At 35.5% G+C, this 24,412-nt stretch overlaps 1 protein-coding gene across 1 annotated transcript; it reads left to right on the top strand.

Annotated features, from left to right (window-relative positions):
• Positions 1-21,151: 21,151 nt before the first annotated feature.
• Positions 21,152-23,280, top strand: LOC116178224 (luciferin 4-monooxygenase-like). Its single transcript, XM_031497662.1, has 7 exons — positions 21,152-21,347; positions 21,399-21,606; positions 21,652-21,985; positions 22,034-22,354; positions 22,401-22,755; positions 22,800-22,965; positions 23,014-23,280. Exons 1-7 carry the CDS (start codon positions 21,225-21,227, stop codon positions 23,142-23,144), a joined length of 1,638 nt encoding a protein of 545 aa, XP_031353522.1. The 5' UTR covers positions 21,152-21,224; the 3' UTR covers positions 23,145-23,280.
• The last annotated feature ends 1,132 nt before the right edge of the window (positions 23,281-24,412 follow it).

Below are 24,412 nucleotides of genomic sequence, written 5' to 3'. Positions count from 1 at the left end.
CTTGAAATAGAAATCCTTTTAAGGCTTTAGATCTGGTTATACGAAAAGTAAAGATCTGAATTTCACAAACCAAAAAATCCACAAATTGGTTTTCCTCTTGCCTTAGTCTATAAATATCAACAAAGGAAACCGTTTCTAGAATATCGTTTTAAAAATGTTATACCTTGCGAAAACCACTTAAGTTTGCATTACCATTCTCGTAATATTGAAAATGAAAGTTCCCTCAATGCGCCCGGTCCTTAATCCTACACCCTGTTCACAATTTCCCTAAGTAAACCTAAGCAAGGGGCTTGAAAATTAATGATGCGGTCGATGTAACTTCCGAATGTCCTTTTGATACAGTAAACCCGCTCAAATTAGTAGGTGTCTTAAGATCGACGTCTTATTCTACGTTCTTTTGCATAAAAGAAGTTCAGCACTATTTCTGGTACTAACCGAAACGCTTCGCGATAAAAATGTGAGCATTTATTCGAATTGCCATCTCTAGTGGAAAATACAGTTTCAAAGTATCTTATCACATATTCGGAGAACTGTGTAACATTTCGATTTGTCAGTTATTTTCAGTCAAATACAGAAGACTACGAACGAATGGTAATCCTTGCATAACACTCCCCTAATATCGTAAAGTTTAACTGGGTGGATTCGCGTTTAGGCAAAAAGTGGGAACTCAACTTTTTGTATGATTTCTCTGTGCAATGTCATAATTTATGGGTATGTAGGTTAAGATTATGTAAGAATGGCTTGCTACATACCTACGTTTGCAACTGCTTTTAGTGTTGGAATTACTCGTTATTACGACTAATTCCAACACTGACTGAATATTTGAGCGGTTACTTGAATGTACTCGAACCCTTTTGAAGATCAATAACTTTACATAGTATGTCACACCACCGTTTTTAATATTTTCTGATCTCAATTTGATCGCTTGTGGTGCAATTTTAATTGCAATACTATTATTTTTTCAGGGGTAGTTTGAAATCCACAATATTTGTAAATTGATGTGTTTACAAAATAAATGGTTTCGTTTTTCGCATTGACCCTCCGATTTGTCTAATATATCTACGTATTTCGCCATCTATTTCGTAGCCCCGATCTTTTCAATTACCTTTACTTCCATTTTAAATTTAATAAAAATGGCACCTTACAACTAATCATATTGAACCCATTTACATGGTGATTTTCTTTCTTACACTTTACTCAAATCCACTTTAAATAAAAAATTCTTCATAGCAGTAGTATTTATCTATTTATTTATTATCCCTCTCATGTACCCCTCAACAGGCTTGCGCCCAATTACAGATTATATGGTACCTATCTAATCATTAAGGAATAAATAGATCCCGCTGTTATAAATTATGTATATGTAGTGATAAATAATATTTTACGTTTATAAATCTATTCATCTCAAGACCGTTATAAATTTATTGTTAATTAATTGTAATAAATACCCAAAGTTACGTTACACTATACTATTCTTATGGATTGTTTCCACTACCCCACAGAAATCAATGACATCACAATTAAAAGTTCGCCTCAAGCAGGGCTTGATGCCTACAACCACCCCTTTGTGCGTGGAAACCAAGGTTTGATTTGCTAAACCACACAATCCCTTTATTGAACGTTTGAACCGTCTGCCGACAGTACAGTCTCTTGTAAAAGTAATGTCCCTCGGATACCTACCACTGTAGCATAGGCAACCAACATCCCAGCCGCCTAGTCCAAGTTGGATTTGCGGGTGTGCGAGGTAGCTATCTAATGCGGTTCATTTTCAGCAGATATTCCCATTTAGCCAAACTAAATACTAGTTAGTAGAATAAAAGTGAATGCCATCGATTTATTAGCTCAAAGGATCTGCGCTGCATATCCTTGGCTTGGTGCAGTAAACATTTTTACATTTCTTACAATTGGTTTGGTGCGTTTTAAATTTGCAAATAGTTTAGCTAGAGACTATTAAGACAAAATAATGGCCTTTCACTTTTTAATTTTTTGAGTAGGTTTTCTTCTAACGAAATAAAGGTGATATTCTTGTCCTTTAATGACATTGAAATTCCAGTGTCATTAATAATTACTTGCGAGTAGGTCTCCTCATGGAATGCGATTAATTGCCCTACAAGTGCACTGTGCAACAATACCTTTCTTTTGTAACTAGCATCAGAAATTAAATGATATGCATTTGTGATACTTGGTCGTGGTTGATTTAATATCGAATTTAGTTTAGGAGAGCTTTTACGTTGCATATTTTTGAGTAGGTAGGCATATTATAAGGATATTTAGTCCAGGTTATAGGTATATTTTTTGACAAAAAAATTAGTTACCAGTTAAACCGGCTTTTTCATGCAGGTGAAATGATTAGAAATTAGGGAAAAATAATTAAAACAGCTGAATTTTTCCGCGGGTGTCATTCCGGGGTTTGAAAGGAGTGGGAGGTGGTAGTTACAAAAGGAACGGCATTGTCGCGCTTCCAGTGCAGATAATCGCATTCCATTAGGAGGCCCGAGTAATTAATAATGAGACATCAATTTCAATGTCAGTATAAAACGACAAAATCATCACATTTATTTTGTTAGAAGAAAATCTACTCGAAAAAATTAAAAGTAAAAGGTCATTATTTTAGCTAAACTATTTCCAAATTTAAAACGCACCAAACCAATTGAAAGAAATGTAAAAATTTCTATTGTATTAAACCAAGGATAGATTAAAGCAGCGCAGATCTTTTGAGCTAATAAATGCCATTCATTTTCATTCTACTAACTTATTTTTAGTTTGGCAAAGTGGGAATACCTGCTGAAAACGAACCGCATTAGATACCTACCTACCTCCCACACCCGCAAATCCAACTTGAACTAGTCGGCTGGGATGTTGGTTGCCTATGCTACAGTGGTAGGTATCCGAGGGACATTACTTTTACAAGAGACTGTACAAGGTATTGAAAAATTGCAACGAAATTTACATTCAAACCGATTGCAGCATTCCGTGACAGGGGATGTCAGTAAATCGGTCGCATATATTAGCGTAAAGGAATGTGATGAATCTAGAACATTCCGTTTTGTAATTCTCTAATTGTGGAGATGCCAGATTTCGTTGACGGATGGACGAGGTACACAATCTTATAGCTGAATTGTTAAGATTAATAGTGCCCGTTTCTTACTTCTAGGTATACATTGAAATAGATTAAAAAGGGCGATTTACGATGTGTGTGCTGGGGACCATGTAAATTTAAATTTTTCATTGCTCCATTTCCGAAATTACGTTAGGTCAAATACATACACAGAAGAGCAGAATTGCATCGATTTCTCTGCCGGCTAAAGTTAAAAGGTTAGCAGTTGAACGACCACGTAATTTATCTTACCCTGCCTTTATATCATACGACAGTTTCCCTTTGAACATGAACAGATTACTTAAACAAATTACTAACAATTGTTTGTAGACATTCCTCCCTAAAGATTGTACAAACATTATTTAGAATGTTTTAACTCACTAAGGATTCTCCAAAAATTCTTCAAATAATTTCAAACTATTGTTCAGAGAATATTCAAATAAATTTTAGGGTTCCCTTAAACTGGTTGCGGTATCCATATTTAAGTAGCTGTCGAGGAATTTAGGCCGACATTCTTCAAGTTCCTTCAAAAATGTTTTAAATAATTTCTGAAAGGTTCTGTTGCGATTTTTAACCGTTATGTAGAGATTTCTCATACATTCACTTCTTTACCGGTTCAAACCTGCGACCCACTTGCCCGTGCCCGAGCATTCAATCTATCAGACCAAGCATCAGCTTCGGAAAGCTTGTTGAATTCGTGTGGGATATTGATGAACGAACCTAAATCTTCTCTAATTGGTTTTGCAGAAATAGTAGGAAATGAATGATTAAACATGGCCGCCTGGGCTGATAATTCGCTATTTTGAGGTGTTAAATGAAGGAACGTTGTATTACGTGATTTCGGAGAAAAATTCGAAACAGATCCATAGACGTTGAAGCTCGCGGCGCAACCCGAACGTTTACGCAATACTACCCAATAATTTCTTTGAAAAAAATAACAAAATGAATTAATTTGATCGACAATGTTATTTCATTGGGAGGAAAAACGACAAAACACTGAGTTCATGGAATGATATAAGTTTTATGGCAAAAATGCTAAACACTGCGCAACATAAAATAAAAAAGTCATGTTACTGGTACAGTTTGTCGCCTCACGTTTTCATCCATTGTGATTTACAACCTGTAATTAGAATGTAACCCCTAAGATGAGTCGCGCTGGGAAGTATAAATAATATCCATGTTTTTACAATCGTATATTGTAATTAGTCATATATAATCAAGAAGTATAGAAATCAACAAGACTATACCATCCCAAATAAGTATCTGGAGATTCTGTAATGGATCTCTTCTTCCCTGGCGACTGGCAGGAGAGCTTTCGGCAGCCACAAAAACAATTTAAATATTCTTACAGGAACGGTTGCAAAACGGATAAATTCACTCCCTTATCTAGAGTAAATAAGTAAATTCACAAAATACGGCATCTTAGTAACGAAACACCTATATACAGGGTGTTTATCTACAGAGTGATTACTAAAACTGGTAATATTAAGATAGGTGCTCCGTTACATTGTTTGCTTGCAATTTGTAAGCTCAGAAAGTTAACGTTCGGCAAACTTACGTCCCGATTTCCAGAGAATCTTTTTTTTTTAATATAACAGGGAATTAGGGAATGTCCTACCGCACACCTTCGCCTTGTATCTGTGCGCAACGGTAGTGTGGGGCTCACACCCACTAAACCCCTTCTCCCTTAATCTCCAAGATCTCCGCCTCTGGGCATCGTTCAAGCATTCTTCCAGTCTCTATGCTCTATTCCCTTCTATTATCTAGCTTCTTTTTCTCGCGTGCCTATTATTTTCTCAATTAACTGTGCTACTATTCTCCATTTCTCTTCACTTTCCATTGTTTCGATTATGTTATCCTTTTCAGGGAGATAGGGCGTGGTTCAGGACAGAATAATGAATCTAGACCCATACTATGGGTCGCTAGCGAATATTGAATGGACCCTAATGGACGTAGCGCCACGGTATAAGGCATGAATAAAAAAATGATAAATTTGATACTTCATTCAGCTATTTACAATTCCTACAAATTTATTTTCGGAAAACAATGAAGAGGTGGATGCCAAGATTGGAAATTTTTGTTAGATAGGTCGGAGCCCAGTCAATTTTGGGAACCACTTATCTAGACGTTATCGCAATGTTGCGTGGGATTAATTAAAATTAAGCCGTTCGAAATTGTGCGCCCGGATAGTGTCAATTATTTGTCATTGAATTTAAATTAACAAAACATGCGAACTGCTAACGTAATCGATATTAAATTTAACTGTAGGGATTTCGCTTGCTCTTGTAATTAACTTTATTTTAATTTTATTATTTCATGCTTCTTAATCAATCAATCAATCTTTATTTGTCCGTATACCATAAATAGGTTTTGACGCGTCAAAAAATATAGTAAATATTAAATTAGTACAATGCATATATATAAAAGGAATAATAAAAAGTTTAAAATTTCAAATAAATAAAAGCTAGACAGACCACATGGTCTGGCTAAAACAGAATAATATAGATTATAAACAATTTAAAATTTTAGTTAAAAAGAGACAAAACAGAGATAAAATATAAACAAGTAAAGGTAAAAATGACTAAAGAGAATACTACTACACGGGTACACAAAATTAAAGTAAGCAAACAATGAAATAAATAAATATCATTAAAATTATTGAATAGTTCTCCAAAGCGTATGTAAATATTCAGTAACGTTATAAACAGAATGACTTAAATAAGTGCGCCTTAACGACTCTTTTAAATTAAAAAAAATTGTAAGGTTTGATACAATCAGGAACGATATTGTATAAGTCCACCCTTAGACTGTTATTTTTAGACCTACTTAGTTTATAATAGGGCGTTGTTATTTTTTTTTGCTCCTCGTGTAGAATAGTTGTGAGAGAAGTCATTGGTTTCAAATTTATTTTTGTTTTTATGAATTTCCAATATGGTGTAATATATGAAAATAGATTGAAGAGGCATAATATTTAATTGTTTAAAAATAGGTCGGCAGTGAGCACGATAGTCAGCATTTACGATTATACGGATTATTTTTTTTGCAATAAAAACTCCTTACTCGCTTTGGAAGAGTTTTACCCCACAAAATTACACCATATTCTAAATGTGAATGAACTAAAGAAAAATAGCACGATTTTAGGTTGGCTATACAAAGTGATCGTTTTAAATTCCTTAAAATAAATAATGATTTGGATAACTTAGATAAAACTAAATCAATGTGATTGCTCCAAGTGAGTTTTTCATGAATATAAATGTCTAAAACTTTAACACACCTGCCGGTTGCAACCTTATTGTTTGTGGAGAGGGTAATTATGTGAGCTTTATCTTCATTTAGTTTTAAATTGTTCTTATTAAACCAGGTTATTCCTAATTGTATTAAATTATGACTTTTAAGGGCTAGAGTTTCGATATTTTGGTCCGAAATCAGTAATGAAGTATCGTCAGCATATGCAACAGCGTGATTAGGGTGTATATATTCGAAAAATTCATTTATGTATATAATGAACAGTGAAGGCCCTAATATGGACCCTTGAGGGATTCTTGTAAATAATTTTGAACTGAGTTAGGGCAATTGTCAAGGTTAACTACAGTTATTGTGGCCGTAAATGGTCCTTCAATGTTTAGTTCGGCAAAATGCAGAACAATTAATACATCCTCTAATGCCAGTTCCGCGTTCCCGTGGATTATAGGTCTCGAGTACTGTCATTTATCGCTCGTTCGTCAGTACACTGAAAATTAAGAGCCCAGTCAACGAAAAATAGTCAGAAAACCCTCACCCCCTCTACCGCGATACCGCCCGGGAACTATAAAGTAGCATACAAAGCCAATAAAATCTGACCCAATAGGTAGACAATTGGATGTCGTTGCAGTCGGTTCGGTCGTCGGGTTTATCTGTAGACGTGGTGCATATACAAAATGCTTAGTAGGCACTCACCTAAATAAGTGTCAGAAAACCTAAAGCCAAGGGAGATAGTCTCCCCCAATGCGGATTTATTGTAAAATGTTTATGCAGATGGCATGACCTGTACCTCTACCATTTCTGAAACTGAACCGTTTTTTTTTAACTATTTCTTCTGTTTCTAATTTGAAATTTATCTTCGTCATTATCCTCTGAGACGTTACCTATTTAGGAAGCGTCATCAGCGTCCAGTGACCACCTTTGAAAGTAAACTTAAGCAATTACTGCCCCTTACTCATGTGAATAGATGTAAGTGTGGTTCGTTTTCTAAACAAAATGGTGGTAAAAACATGGAGAAATGAAGACAAAAGGTTACCAAAGAGCCTAATCTTACATGTAACTGAAATGCTTTCCGAAATTAACTTTAATTAGCGCTCCGAACCAAAAGCATTAAATTCGGGAATTTAAAAATCGATCGCCTCCGACTCTGTCAAATTTCCATCTCTAATTTTATTAATTAAGCACGACTTAGTTAACGTACGACCTGAATGGAAATACAGAACATTGGTTTAATTTTATTCCCCCATTTATACGTTCGGAAGGTGTTGAATGAACGCCAATCGTGAAACGTTAACGATCATCCGAACTGCCCTTTCCAATAATGAGAAGTTTTCGCGAATTCCGAACGTTATTAAAGTACACCAGTTGTCGACTGTAATTGTGACTTGGAGCGTTCACATACATTTTTTTTCCAATTTCAAAAGCCGAACAGAAAGCAGACCTCTAATAAAATTAGGTTGCAACAGAAAACCATAAATCATAAGGAAATCCACCTTATCTTCACGAATTCGTAAATGTCTAATTCGTATTCGGAATTTGAATGAGTTTGTGAGATATAAACGTACGCATTAAATGATCTGAGAAGTTTGGTAACGATTTGTGATGATATAGGGCCAACTTTATCTGTTGCTGTAAAATGAAGCGGGCTTGATTAATGTCTTCGAAGCCAGCGCAATTATATTTACCAAAACCTGCATACGCACCCAACAGAAGCCATTAAGGAGAGGTGACCAATAAATTTCCATTGATACCAATGACGGCGTTCATTACTGAAAGTCGATACCATCTACCGCAATTTAGATAAAACTACCCCCGACGGTAAATTGAAAATATTTTGAAATTGTTGGATATAGAAATGCAAGTTACATCTGATACCGAATTTTGTATATTCATAAATTATACTGCAGGTGAAGTTTATTGAAAGAGCTCCTCTCTGCTCGTTTTGAAGTAAATTGAAATAGATTACCGAGCTGATTGCGAATTTTTTGTCGTAAGCAATCCGTTTTGACACTCTTAAAATCCAATATTGTTCCTTCTTGAGTCTTGACTTTTGAATTACATTTTCGATCGGAAGCAGAACGAGAAAACAAAATTGCCTCCCGCTTTTTTAATGTGCAATACACCGTAAAATAGCATTCTCTTTTTAATGTGCGCCGCAAGGGGCAATTTATCACGCAATATATGCGAATGAGGTGTAATTCACTTCATTCTTGCGTTATAATGGTGCCTACATGTGGTTGTAACTGTACGCATTTGCCTACCGGGTAACGTGTTTTTAAAGAACCTGTGCTTCATCGCCTAGTTACTACACCTACAAATTTTAGAACAGTGTTCATTGTTTACGAATTACTCCACCACAGGTTGCGACACAAGGACCAAATCCAAATTTCTACCGAGATGAAGCGATCACCGCCTTTCCCAATTTTCGCAATTGAGAGTTCCTTCCATTTATCGGCAGCTAAGACAACCGCTAGGGAACGAAACGGGGTTTCAAGACATAAAAAGGGGGTTTTCTCTACAATGTTCAACGGAATGACATACCGAAAGCGGCATTATCGTAAAAATCAGGAAATTTATAAACAGAATCCTGTATTTTTCTCTATTCATCTCAAGAATGCAAGAAACTTTATTTCTGTTTCATGGATTTTCAAAACAGTCCACACATTAGATACGCAAGGGCCGACATTATCAAATTAGGGTTACTCACTTTAAAATGAAATGATGAAAGATTAGTCCTCGACGATAAAGAACTAATGCGAGTTCTAGATCATTCTGAAGCGTCCTTGGGCACTTGAGAACCTTATAAAAAGGATGTTGTTTGCTATATAAGCAAACCGAATTAAGTTTCGGGTCAGTTTCAACTTCAACGCCGAAGTAAATAAATAGTTCGCGCTGCTATAAATTGTGTATATGTGAGTGACAAATAATAAGGACTGTTATAAATGTATTGTTAGTTAATTGAAATAAATAAACCACGTAATTAAATTTACGTTACAATAGAGTTATAAAGTTTGACTTGTTTTTCCAGACTTGCATAGAAAAGAAGGGCAATTACTGAAACATAAGTAAATGTAATAATTTACAATTCATGTCAACATTGGGTAGCCATGCTTTGATATTCTTTGGTACGTATCAGTTGAAGAGCTAAAAAACAGAAATCTGTGGATACAAAATACTATCATACAATAAGACTAGTTCGTACAGTGCGTTTAAGTTTTTGCACCATCCATGAGTTGTTTTACATGACGGGAATAATAGAAAAAATAGTAGAAAGAGTGTATTCCCAAATAGCATTCAATATCTTATGTATATACCTTTTAAATCGAAAATGTAAAGGGAATATCCTGTGCATCTTATGTACGTATGTATACAGGGTGCCCATTATGTATGGAATATAGCATATCTCTTGGTAAATATCCAATGTACGAATGTAATGTACTTGTTTAACATTTTATTTCCCATAAGGCAGCATTCAGTTGTTTTTATTTCAGAAAACAAATGAGTAACGAAAAACAATTGAATTTTTTTAAATTACTCATGTGTTTTCTGAAATAAAAACAACTGAATTATGGGAAATAAAATGTTAAACAACTTACATATTATACACAAATTTTGTATACATTCGATATTTACCGAGATAGACTATACTCCAAACGCCAAACGTATATTCCTTGCACATTACATCGGATATTCGCGACATATTTTTCCGCATTCTATGGATATACAAACTCTCATGCATGTTATATGTAATGTATATTCTGCTATGTGGGTCGTTGCCTGCGCCAGGGTCAGGGCGTTGTTTTGACTTCGACACCTACGATAATGATGAGTCACCCTGAATGTCTAATTTCAATTTAGCGTTAGATGTGTATTTTGTTTTGTATCAGAATTGTTATTTTGGTTAATTTTTTGTTTTATTGTACAGTTATTTTTAATATTTGGAAATTATATGCGTAGTATTTGTAAAAATTTATCTCATGTTTTTTTCCGGTCTGCGATAAGCACGCGAATTAAAATTCAAGATATGGACGTGTTATGACCGTTTAGAAAACCTAGGTGCATTTCCATTTTTTCCAGGAAAGCAAAAAGGTCCTTAAATAAGCGAACTGGATGTAAAACGACCCCTTTTGTTGGTGAAGTGTGTTTTGGTTGCGGTTTTTTTTTGGTGTGAAAGACGTGAATCGAGTTTCATCTTTGTGTCGCATAAAAGTGAACGTTCAGTCAGTTTAAGGTTTAAGTGGAAACGTATTTTCTCATTTACGAAAAATTTTAATCGGAGTGCTGTTATCATGCATTTGTTGAGAAGATCTTTAAGTTAAAGGGAGTTTGTCCTCTATAGATCAAAACTGTAATTGTAATTACAATGAAGTTAGTGTACAACACACGCCAATTTGAAACGCTCCGAAACTACCCAATCGGATTTAATTTCTACAGTTTGAAACCGCCACTATTGGTTAAATCAAAAATATCCGCCAACGTCGATAGAAAAAATTAAATCATTAACATCCACCCACAATTTATTATTGGGCTTACTGTGTCAGAGGTTAACCTTAGGCGGCATCCGAACTATTGCTATATTATTAGTATAAAATCAACCCAAAATGACGAAATTTAATTATGTTTTTAATTTATGAATGTAGGTACTTTGAATTAGGGAATGGGCATGGAACACAGTTTAATGCTGTCAATAGATTACTGTTATTTCTAGTGGAATGGTTATTTTAAAGAAACTATAAGATTACTGAAAACACAAAAACTTATTACATAATAGCTAATAGAAACGAAATGAACACACTACGTAGGTCACTTACAAAATAACAGTTGCAGGATATAGAAATAAACAGTTTTTCAAAATATAAGACGAACAATAAGTCAAAAATTATGGAACAAAGTTAGATTCTTTACCGGTCGATATCCTAGATCTTCAGCCTTAGCGTTAAAACTAGATGTGGATGTTTTGCACCTTCTTCCTTGGCGTATCTATAATTTTCTAATTATGCGCCTACGATTATACAATTGTCTATGTCCCATTTTATTCTATAGGCAGACATTATTTCCCTCTATAAGTAATAATGCGCGTCAATTAACAAGTTAAACCATAATTTATGAGCCGATTGTCTTATCCGAACACAAAATACAATTAGGTTACAACAATTAACGACTTACATAAAACCATAAAGATAACAAAGAGGTGGGTAAATGTATGGTAATTATTAATCGACATGTACATTTTCAAGGTAGAAAGTATCAATATAATAATATAATATATACAATATCTACTAGACATGATCACGTTTCGAAGGTAGCAGACAATTTGGTCCATTGACAATTGATTGGGGCAAGGATACGAGAGAAATGTATGGGCGAAAGACTTTTGGTAATAGCCCATACTCAGAATAAGTGACTCAATGGTTAGAACGTCTGGGCCCTCGATTTGATAATTGTTTTAGTTTTCGAGTCGTTTGTTTAACACCACGTCTGTTTAATGGCCAAGTGAAATGCACCAGAGGGAGGCTTCAGACTCTATGTGTTAATTTAACTCAATGCTCAAAGCACCGGTAGATGTGGTAAAATGACTTTTAGTAACGTTCTGTAAATCAAATTGGAAGCAAACCACAACAGAATTATATTCTGCACGTACGTGATTTCGGACGACATGCCACTGTATACCCATCATAAACACATTCGTAAAGGCCACTACGTTAAAATTACATATTGAGCGAACATTACATTTTTTATAGTATCAAAGTGAGAAGCTTTCATATTTAACTTTGGTAATTAAAGAGAAACTTTCGCTTTTTGTTAAATAAATTTAAATCGACCTAAAATTTTTTAATCGACACTTTAAACGTCATGCAAAATTATCCTAAGTAACTATTCTGTACCTTCAATAACAATAAAGTTATTAATTGTAACGATAGCTCTAAAATTAGAAGTTGACAATTTTAAGATTTTAAATGTCAAAGCAATTTAGGCATTACATAATATAAAAGAAAGTTCATGGAGTATCAAAATGGGTAGGTCAAATTTTCCAATAAATTGTACGACTAGTGGACTTGTAAAAATCCGTAAATAATTGATACATTTAATAACGGGTAACGTCACGTGTATGCTTTTATAACCTAATTTGTACGAGAAATAGGTGCTTTCGCAATATTTGATGTGCCGCGCTATTCACTACCCCTCTTACTTGTATGTTTGTGTTATTATCGGTTACGGATTGGTAAAAAGCGCCCTCTTGAGCTCAACAAGGCCATTGCGACCTGTAGTTCAAAAAGATAATTTTTTCGAAGACTCCTTGGTATAACATTTGATTACATACTGGTTTTCGAAACAATCGAATTGTAATTACTACCTTTGTTTGATACTCACTTAAGAATTATAGTTCCGTTGTTTCTGCGGAAGCCTCTTTCGATATTAATACTTCTCGTACTATGTGTTGATCCCCTTTTTACTAAAAGTTTATTTAAATTTAAATGCTAGTGTACATACAATAACCCCGATATTCACTCCGACCCACCTCTACTTTGCATAAACCGGTGTAATAGACTTGTCTGAGAAATGTTATAATCGATTTGTTTTTTAGGGTTTTAGGATCGGTAGTACATAGAAGGTTGGTAATACACCAATGGTTTCTAACAGACATTCGTAACTCTGTGATCCAAATAATACTTGGATGTGAAATATGTACAATGTCTTGTAAAGATCATCAATTGCAAGCTTCTTCGCAGTTTTTCATAGTTTCTTATTACTAATATGTAATTATAATCACTTACTTTATGATCCAAAAGACGGCAATCTTGCTCAAATTGTAATTATAAAGTTTTCAATGCGGTACCTGAAACAAAAAGAATAGATATTGTAACGGAAATGCTCCAGACATGACGTCGCCTTTGGCGCTCTGGAATTTTCTACGCGCGCGATAGTGAGATTGTGTAGGACTATTCCAGAATGTACGCGGATGTTCGGGACATACATTGCTTGCGTGTATAAATGGTTGCGGACCGAACATCGCGCCAGTCTACTACCGAACGAGTACGTAAACATCGAGCGCGAAAATCTGATATAAATTTCGAAGTGTGTGATATAAATAATCGATATAAATTGTACGGTTTTTATAGTGTTTTAGTCTTGTTTAATAAATATTGATATAAATCGAACCCGAAATTTATAAATAACGTTACAATATCATTGTTTATAAGGCCGAAATTAGTGCACGTGAATATGGCAAAAGGCGTAAACTTAATGCATCTAAGGAGATAACACACATTTCAAAATACCTAGTTAGCTTACACCCTTCATCGGCAAGGGATGTAAAAAGAGCTACACAACACAACAAAATGGTGATTTCTAGCTCTATGATTCCACGAAGTGCGTCCCCAAAAGGGCTTTGATTCGGTTTCAATTCGTCTCTTTTACAAAGATTTTGGGTTTGCTGTATCTTGTTTTGGCCCCAGGGCAGAGTATTATAGTAGCACTATCCAAGCCATTAAACGCCATTAAAATGTCATAATTTTTAATACATGGGTCTTATTTTTTAGGGGAATTTTTTTCTTTCGAAAAATTTCCCTTATGTGATGGTTTTGTCCGTCTGTTTGTGCGTCTGACGATTTGTCTGTTCCTCGTCTAACGCGAGAACGAAAAAAGGCAGCGTTCAAACCTTCCCCAATCGATTTGTAACGAGTTCAAGTGTATTCAATAGAATATGAGCCCGATTAAAAGTCTGGTTTCCGAATGCGAAATGAATGGAAAAAAATTCGCCTCCTGAAAATAGTGTGCGATTCTTCGTATCTTATTTAACTAATTGTTTTGCACCGTCAGAGCTGTCTACATGAGAGTTGAAATAAAATTTTAAACGATTTCCCCCACAGTGGTGTCCACCACTCGTGAATTGTTCCTTAGAAGTTCGTCTCTAGTTTTATTCGATTTCAGCTTAATTATTTATCAGCTCATTTCGGAAGTGTTCATTTTCAAATGCGAAATGAAATTAATTCTTACGAGTGCGCGTGAATAATAGAGGAGATTCTCGTTGATCCATTAACTTTAAACTTTAAGTGTCAGAGTAGTAATAAAAAAGAGCATGCTTCGAAAGCACAAAAGGGCAGACCAAATGAAAATTTAACCTTTTACAGTAAATGTTACTAAATATGGCTTGACATACCTACTATAATAGGTCAAGTCGTTCCATTATCTACCATTATACTAAATAGTGCAATGCGGCGGATATAGTGAATGCATTCTAACGTTTTAACCATAAACAGTCGCTAATGTATTTATTTACTTATTTACTCGAAAATCAACAGAACACTTAAAGCCTAATTAACACAACTTCAGTATTTATCTAAAGCGAGTAAGATTCCGGTCTGTGAAGCTGGCAATCTAAATTCCACCAATTACGTCAATTTAGTTTTTCACTCGTGTTAATGTTATCCTATGAAATGTCATAAACTCGTTAGTTTCTCGAATAAGTTCACTCAAATCCATCGTTTGTTTCCCCTTTTTCATTGTCTAAACAAATTTTCAACGTACAGAAACCTTTAGTTCACATATATTTTTTAGCGCATTTTTGAAAAAAATTCGCTAGTATATTCGTTATGGCTGGCTGGCTGGCTGTCCGGCTGAGATCTCAGCAATTACAATAGCGAGAGACTTCAAATTTTCACTAAAAGCTTTCTGCTATAGTGTAGATGTGCAGGCTCTAGTTTATTTTGAGTTAGATTACTCATGAGATAGATAATTTTAAACTTCGCTAATAAAATACTGATCGGTATTACCAAAAATGCGCTTTCATCATGCATACGCTGATTTACAACTTGTTTTTCATTTGATTGGTGTTAAGGTTTTGTATATTTGGTTCGCCATTTCAGCCACTGAGTAGACGAAAATATGACCAAACCTCCTGAGGCTCTTATACGTTTCTTCACAACTCTCGGAAACCTGAATCTGTGAGGAACTGTAAAAACGTCAACTACAGGATAAGACGTCTAAGAAAATTTATCCAGTATGTAACGAACTCGCTCTGTAGTCCAGTCAAATTAGCTCTAAAAGTAGTCTAAACTGGATGTTGGTCGTTTTGGAAGGTGTTGTAAAGGTTAAACACTGAAGAGACGGGTTGAAAATGAAACTAATAGATGGTGCTGAAGTTACATTTTTTTGTTGGCAGACCCGAATATTGAAACGCCAAAATTAAGGGCTCTTAAACGGGAGAAGGTGGCCTCATTAAAGACGACCATCCGGACAATTATTAACTAATTAAAGAAGGTTGATTACACTTTTGAGATTTTTGACACATTGAAGATGGAATATGTTGAAACAAATTTTACGGCACAGACAAATATTTAAATGCACCATTTAAGGGCTCTAAAACCGAAGAGGGTGGCCTAATTAAAGACGAACGTTGAATTTTACATTGAATTGAACTTTTAAAGTTGAAAATTGAAAATATAATACATATTGGAAAAGGGGGAAGGCTACATACCGCTTATATGTTTTTGGATAATAAATTAAATTCCACAACAAGCAGATGGTGTGTCTGGACGGTTTGAGATTTTCTTAATCTTTTCTAAAAAAACTGAGTTAACCTTTTTTTTTTAATGAGTTGTGGCAACTAAAGGAACGATCAAATCCACTACCCCCTTCCTAAAGACTGTAGGACATCCGAGTTCAAAAAGTACCACCCTTTCGTTTTTTATGAGTTGCATGTTTCATTTCATTTTGCGAAGGAGGTATTTGGTTCACTCGTATCAAATTAATTCAAAATTAGTAAACTCTGCGACAATTATTATTAAAGCTAATAAAAAGGTAGATAAGTGTGGTTTTTGTTAAGAATGAAATTATCAACAGGCTTCTAAACACCTGTTTAAAATGCCGACGCAGCCGACGCAATCGACTACACATGTGTTTCCAATTTTAGACTTTGATAGATAAGATGATTGTATTTGTCGTGTATAAATTTTTGATTTGGAAAATGATTGCTTGAAACTAACGGCATCAGTTACATGTGTTGAGGTAAATTTCCGTACACAATATTTAGTCACACTTTACCTATTGCCCAACTCCAAAATCTAATGTTTAAATGTAGAAATCCAAATTACTTCCTGCATTTTACGCGGTACCTAATTTGTGTTTGTCAAAACTCACCCTTCGCTTTCTTGCTTTCGGTACTAGGCACTCTCCTTCAAACCATTTGAAAATTTGGAGACCATTCCGCACAATATGCACTGCACTTCGCGTTAACACGATCGAATTATTTGATCATAAGTTATATTTTTGATGGAGGGGCGGTAACGTAAGTAGGCAGATATTAACTCACCTGATGCCCTTATCTGCACATGCGGTCACTTTTACCTTTCAATAATAATTGTTTTGCCGTATCGAATGAAGCCGTTCCTGATCAAATATGACTACAATTTTTTTACCCATGAGACTGCGTTCTAAATTAATTTTCATTCTTACATGGAAAAAGTCAAAATTTGACTTTCCTTGTCTTCGTTCCAATTGCATTTTGTTACTAAATTGCTTTTTTTGGCTCGTTCAAAAATGTTCAAAAATAAACTTTAGCTTCTAATTGTTTTACCCAAAATCGTCATGAAACCTTCATTTTCATGCCTACTTTATGTCAGGGAAATGTTAGTTTCCATAACGGAGCCAGACCAGTCTACTTTTCCTGCCCCTTGTCACTTTTCCTGCGGCACCTGTCTATAATGAATAATGACTCCAGTCATCAATGACAGATGGGCATTAATCAAAAGTTCTATAATATGAAAATTGAAATTTTATGTTAAAATACGATTTCGGGTAAAATTTAATACAAAACTCGTCAGTAAAATGAGATTACTTGACTCGGAAATTAAAATTCTCTTGCACTTCAATATTTCCTCGCCAGTAACGTGTCATTTTCCTGACTATTACTCCAATATTGCCACGCAGTATTTGAAATATACCAATCGCAAATATTATTATTATTATTATTATTATTATTATCCCTCTCTTGTTTTGTTATTAATTTATAATACCTGTGAGAAGGTGCGTGACAAAGCGTCTATATGAATGCGGCGGCAGTAAAGGATTGGAATGGAGTGTCAAAGGCAAGTATGGGGAAGAATTTAAGAAGATTTCGAAAGGATTTCTGAGGATTTATAAGGAATTTTATCCGATTTCAGGGATTTCCGTGGATCTCCATCAGGAATTGACGGGGAGCTTAAGGGATTTCTTTGATCGCTTGTAAAAATTTTTCTATTGTTCTATTATTCTTTTGATCGGCGCTGAATTGTGTCTTCTTTAATTTATTGAAGAAGTGTTATTCATAAAATTTGGACCGTTTTCGAGTTTTAAGCGAAAAACTGAAAATGGTGGCTGCCAAAAGTTGCGCCGGGAAAAAAATTGGTGTGCACTCTTCAAATACATGTTATTTGGACCCAAATGGACCACTTAAAATGATAAAGTCGTTTACACCACCTTTTGCAGGAAACGGCCGTTCTCATGCCCATGAACCTAGCAGAGCAAGGTCAGCAGAATACAATCAAACATATTGCATAATTAGGTGCTAATTAGGTGCTATTTAAATGCCCTATTCCCGAATTAAATGCTCCTTATAAGTGCAAGTCACATTTATGTCGCCCTGCCCTGCTCATTTTTATGAAATGTTAAATGTGTTGAAATAGCTTCACTACGCTGTACCATTTTATCTTTGTACGTCGTCGAGATACACTCTCAAAAGATCTTGGCTTCTCTTCATTTTGCGATCCGCGACCTAAAACATGTAGGTAACAAAGTATGATAAAAATATCAAGAATTCAAGATTTCTATAATTTTACATTTAGCCTATTCAACATGTGAAAATTGACTGGGAATTAAAAAGCTCTTTAAGCAAAATATAGGTACTAAAGATATTAAAAACTGAATTCTTGAATATTGTCTTAAGATCAAATGAAATTAAAAATTAGTAACTGCGAAATTGAAAGGGCTTGGTCCAAGGATCCCGTGCGTACCCAATTTTGTGGTTTTGCGCATGCGCAGTGTCAAAAATTTCGTTTAACGCATGTGTTTTTTATTTATGAAGGTATTTAAATGAAACTATGACACTACGAATATTAGTAAAACTGACAACGTTTTAAAAATATTGTTTTGCGCATGCGCAATGCCAACTTTCTTATTTACGAAAGCATTTAAATGAAATTTAATATACCTACAGGCACTTGGAATATAAAAGTAAATAAATATAATATAAAGTTTTTTTTTTGTACCTACTCCGTGGACCAAATGAACGTGTTTTGTCATTCGTTTAAGGGTCTAAAGCGTCATTTTTTCTTCCAGAAGGATTAAAATGCAATGAATGACGAAAAGTGACAGTACACAACATCTTTTTGGGAGGCAGTAATTTCCTCATAACGTTCAGTTTATATGAACCTGGAGGAACATGTCATAATTTAAAAAAAAAAGGAACATTTAATTGGGAAATAGGGCGCTTAATTAGCACCTAATTATAGTTAGTTCGCTACTCATTTTCTTGGGTTTTTAAGGTAGTGTTCTGCCGAGTTCATATGAACCTGGCAGAACTTGTAATAATTAAAAAAAAAGGAGCATTTAATTCGGGGATAGGGCACTTAATGAACACCCAATTAGCACCTAATTATAGTTAGTTCACTTTTCATTGTCTTGAGGTTTAAAGGTAGTGTTCTGCCGAGTTCATATGAAACTGGCAGAACTTGTAATAATTTAAAAAAAAAGGAGCATTTAATTTGGGAATAGGGTACTTAATTAGCACCTAATTATAGTTAGCTCACTTTTCATTTTATTGGTTTTTTGAGGTAGTGTTCTGCTGAGTTCGTATGAACCGGGCAAGACATGTAATAATTTAAAAAAAAAGGAGCATTTAATTCGGGAATAGGGCACTTAATTAGCACCTACTTAGCACCTAATTATGGTTAGTTCACTTTTCATTGTCTTGAGTTTTAAAGGTAGTGTTCTGCCGAGTTCATATGAAACTGGCAGAACTTGTAATAATTTAAAAAAAAAGGAGCATTTAATTTGGGAATAGGGTACTTAATTAGCACCTAATTATAGTTAGCTCACTTTTCATTTTATTGGTTTTTTGAGGTAGTGTTCTGCTGAGTTCGTATGAACCGGGCAAGACATGTAATAATTTAAAAAAAAAGGAGCATTTAATTCGGGAATAGGGCACTTAATTAGCACCTACTTAGCACCTAATTATGGTTAGTTCACTTTTCATTGTCTTGAGTTTTAAAGGTAGTGTTCTGCCGAGTTCATATGAAACTGGCAGAACTTGTAATAATTTAAAAAAAAAGGAGCATTTAATTTGGGAATAGGGTACCTAATTAGCACCTAATGATAGTTCACTTTTCATTTTCTTGGTTTTTTGAAGTAGTGTTCTGCTGAATTCGTATGAACCTGGCATGACATGTAATAATTTAAAAAAAAGGAGCATTTAATTGTGTGTGTTCTGCTGACCTTGCTCTGCTAGGTTCATGGACATGCCCTACTCCGCATACTGGACTATATTTTAAGTTTCGTTTCCTGGACTAAAATCCGAGAAATCAGCTTTTGATTTTGGGCTTGTTTTTTTTTGCTTTTTGCAAATCGGGTCGCATCAAACGATTCTTTAAAGCGTGAACTTTTTTATGCTTCTATTTGACCAAAATGTACATTTTTTATTAATCAGAGTGCCAAAAGCCTATATATAGTTACATTTCTTGCTTTATTTCGGCAGTTATTCCATTTGTTAGTTAACTGAAAAAATGCCACAATCCGTCCATTTGCAAGAATCATCGGGACAATTTTGGAAATAGTTGTCTTAGGGTTCCACCATCTGTAAAAAAATTGGGAACGATCTGGGAGTCACCCAGTTTGAAAGACAAATGATCGTTTTTTAATTTGTTTACTTAATTAATCAATAACTATGAAACTTATGGTGATCGGGTTTGTCATATTGTTTTGTTATTAACAGAAGTGATCAAATACGGATTTTCAAAAAGATCGGATAAATTTTAGTTAGTAATAATAGAATACCTTTTTATATTTTTTAATAAAAAGCAATAACATTCGAAAGTGAACGTTCCATACCAAATTCATTTTTTCCCTCAGATAATTAAAGTCAATTGCGAAATGAAGCGATATTTTGCCATTTTATCTTCGTTTTTTGTTTATAACAATTAAATATGTTCCGGGAGTTTGCGGCCATAGGGACTATGATTTTCGGATTCGGCGGATTTTTTACATACACTACACTTGGTTTCGTTGAGTGAAATGACGCTTACGCATTTTCTGCAATTGACCTAAATTTACACAGTTTTCCTTGATATTCATGTGTCTTTAAAAAAGTCGTCTCATTAACGCAGTTTATGATAATGACTAACAACCAAAAATCAAAGGTGCTAGATTCTAGATTTCTCTATACGGGAATAGCAAAATAGGAATTTGGATGTTAAATAAAAAGTCACTTTCATTAGTATTGAGGTCAGACGCGCCTAAGAATATGTTATCGGGCTAATTTTTTCACCAACTTCCATAGAGATAGTTTTTCGCCCTTTGATAGCCGCGTTCATTTAACCAATACCAAAATACTATGAAAGAGTTCATGGACCCGATAACACTCAAGCCAAGCGCATTTATTATGCGACAGTCCTTTTTTAATTGCAGTCTTCCAAGATAATGAACCAGTAATACTGGTGCAACTACATTCGTTCGGAATTGTTGAAACGCCACAGGTGAATAAGACAGACCCGGCGTATCGTTAAAATTATTGTAGGTAAACACATTGTAGTAGGGATTATCGAATGCATTTTTAGAAATTGTACTCGTATTTATTTGTTAGCAAGTCACACAAGTGCATTTAGCAAACCAAGTTGAATCGTGCACCATTCGAAGAATGGAAAATAAGAATATCTTGTATGGACCTAAACCATTTTATCCTGTTTCGGATGGTACGGCAGGCGAGGAGATATTTAGGGCACTTAAAAAGTATGCAAGGATACCAGGTTGTATTGCTATGGTAAGCTTGTACCTATGCACATTGCTTGCAGCTTGTTCAAACATTTTTTAGACGAACGCGCATACTAAAGAAAATCTGCTGTATGAAGACGTACTGACATTAACCACTCGATTGGCGGTTGCTTACAAAAACTACGGTCTCGACATTAACAGCACAATTGCGGTGTGCAGCGAAAACAGCTTGCAATTCTTTCTACCAGTGATCGCCGCCTTATACCTCGGAGTGACCGTTGCGTCCATAAATGACAAGTACACCGAGCGTAAGTAAAGTGCTCGGTATTGCTGAAAAGAAAACAATATTTTAGGTGAACTACTTCATAACTTTGAGATAACGAAACCTAGCGTGGTTTTCTGTTCCAAAAGGGCCGTAAAGAACATTCAGACAGTGAAGCACCGGCTAACTTACATTAATACAGTGGTCATATTGGATGACATCACCGACTGGCAAGATTTCCCTTGCCTAAACAACTTCATTTTGAAGTTTTGCGATCCAAATTTAAATATTGGAGATTTCAAGCCCAATTCGTTCGATCGTGATAACCAAGTTGCACTTGTTATGTACTCATCTGGCACAACAGGCGTGTCTAAAGGTGTCATGATAACCCATAAGAACATCATTGCTCGATTTTCGCACTGCAAGTCCGTAATACTCGCATCGCGCTTGTTAACCACGCTATAATTTTTCAGAGATCCGACTTTTGGGAACCAAATCAATCCGACCACTGTCATTTTAACGGTGGTACCATTCCAACACAGCTTTGGTATGTTTACAAGTCTAGGATACATGACCTGCGGATTTCGAATCGTCGTATTAACCACGTTTGATGAAAAGCTCTTTTTGCAATCCCTTCAAGATTATAAAGTGGCAAGCACTTTACTAGTGCCTACCCTGATGTCCTTGTTCGCAAAAAGCGCAATCGTCGAGAACTACGATCTGTCGCACTTGGAAGAGATCGCCTCGGGTGGAGCACCTTTATCCAAGCAAATCAGCGATGCGGTTAGGAAACGGTGAGTCTGCGGCGTTTTTTGACCATCCTCTTATCTTCCAGTACAGATTTAAGCTAAACCAGATCAGGCAAGGATACGGGCTCACCGAAACTACCTCGGCAGTGTTAATTACGCCAGATACCGGCGTCATACCGGGCTCTACCGGAAAAATTGTCCCCTTTCACGCCGTAAAAGTTGTCGATACAGCTACTGGAGAAAACTTGGGGCCCAATCGAACTGGCGAATTGTATTTCAAAGGTGACATGATAATGAAGGGCTACTGTAACAACGCCCCAGCTACCGACGCAATTATTGACCCAAATGGGTGGTTGCGATCCGGCGACATCGGCTATTACGATGGGAATGGAAATTTTTTCATCGTGGACAGAATTAAATCACTAATAAAGTACAAGGGCTTCCAGGCAGGTTTTCCTACAGTTTTGGTCGATTTTAAAATGTATTGTAGGTTGCACCCGCCGAAATTGAAGCAGTACTACTGCAACACCCGGACATTCTCGACGCGGGCGTTACGGGTATTAAAGACGACGAAGCGGGCGAAATACCGGCGGCGGCTATAGTCATAAAGAAAGGCGCACATTTAGACGAAGAAGACGTGAAGAAATACGTTGAAAGTAAGTGTCGGCATCAAGAGGCCGACGAACTAATTTTTCGGTTTTCAGGCCAAATGTCTTCGACAAGGTGGTTACGGGGCGGTGTGCGCTTTTTGGATGAAATCCCAAAAGGTCCGACCGGTAAAATTGATGGAAAAGCCATACGGGAAATATTTGAGAAGCAAAAATCTAAGCTGTAATGTGGGTGTTTCAAGAGTTTTTATTGTTATTGACATATTATAGAGGGTGGGGCGTGGGAAACGAAGAACGTTGACGTCAATTTTATCTATTTATTGTATTCGTGTTAGCGAAAATATTATAATATCTTCTGACGAATTTTATTTCTTATTGCATCAAGTGTAAGCAAACTTTAGGGTCTCACAGGGTATCAACCTGTCGTGAGATGAGGTAGACTGGATCTCCCAATTTTGCAATTGCTTTTTCATGAACTTCTGTCCCTCTAACCGCACCCCGTCACATTAATGCTAAATGATTGCATAATAATTTGAAGCTCCTTGCGAGGCTTTCTTTCGGCTATCCAACCTTTTCGAATAGAGGGGTCAAGTCTGAAAAAAACCGTTCACTAAATCGTGTTCTACCCAATCAGGGGGTATAATTCTTATTCGCATGCCCTGTTCTTAAATCGCGTTTAATGGTAATCATACCTAAGAGGCCTCCTTATATTTTTGGGTCGAAAACCAATCTTTCAAAAAGAAATCATCCTCAATTTCTAACTAAAATTATGGAAATACAAAAACAAATTCAACACATACTTTACGCCTCCACAAAAACCGAACAAAACCCTCGACCCATCACACAAACCGACAACATCCCAACTGAATTTTAAAATCGCCTTTCTGCGAATTGTTAAAATACAAAATACATATGTGAAAGTTACCCGAATTCTAAAATATAACCTAAATTGTATCAACAGCTTTATATTAATCTGAAAGCTACCCACACCCGTGGAAAAGTTTTGCGCAAATATTTACACGATACCCTAAATTATCTAAACATCCAGTAGATACTAATATCTTTAAATTTCACCTATATAAAACTATAAACCCGGACGTCCAAACAGAATAATTTTAGTTAAGCCCTCGCATTTTCTATAATAGTAATTGGACCGAAATTATCGATAAGAAAATCACGTACGCGCTGTTTATACCAAATAAAACAAACCCCTTAAGTACGACCACATTGCGCAAAGGCCTTGCAAATTCAAATTTATAGAAGCAAACACCCTAATAAGTCGACAAGCCAGTAATACAAAACAATTACCCTACTCTAACCAATCAACCGTTATTTGCTTTGAAGTTACTAATTTTTGTGATCACTATGTAGATGAACAGTTGAACACCCGGTATCTAAAGGCGCTTCGTTACGAAAAGTGCGGGAAGTATGTAGGAGTTAGAGATTTAATTTAATTTCTAGAGATATGTTACAGCCGCCCCTACCGTAAACAAAA

Source organism: Photinus pyralis, unplaced genomic scaffold, assembly GCF_008802855.1.
Source record: "Photinus pyralis isolate 1611_PpyrPB1 unplaced genomic scaffold, Ppyr1.3 Ppyr1.4_LG8, whole genome shotgun sequence".
Taxonomy (NCBI): Eukaryota; Metazoa; Arthropoda; class Insecta; order Coleoptera; family Lampyridae; genus Photinus; species Photinus pyralis.
This window is presented reverse-complemented; position numbering and strand designations above follow the sequence as displayed.

What these genes read in the sequence shown, in the direction of transcription:
- LOC116178224 (XM_031497662.1), top strand. Translation starts at nt 21,225, where the DNA reads ATGGAAAATAAGAATATCTTGTATGGACCTAAACCATTTTATCCTGTT. An exon ending in GCTCGATTTTCGCACTGCAA is followed by an intron (nt 21,986 to 22,033) that starts GTCCGTAATACT and finishes ATAATTTTTCAG; the next exon opens with AGATCCGACTTTTGGGAACC. An exon ending in CGTGAAGAAATACGTTGAAA is followed by an intron (nt 22,966 to 23,013) that starts GTAAGTGTCGGC and finishes TTCGGTTTTCAG; the next exon opens with GCCAAATGTCTTCGACAAGG.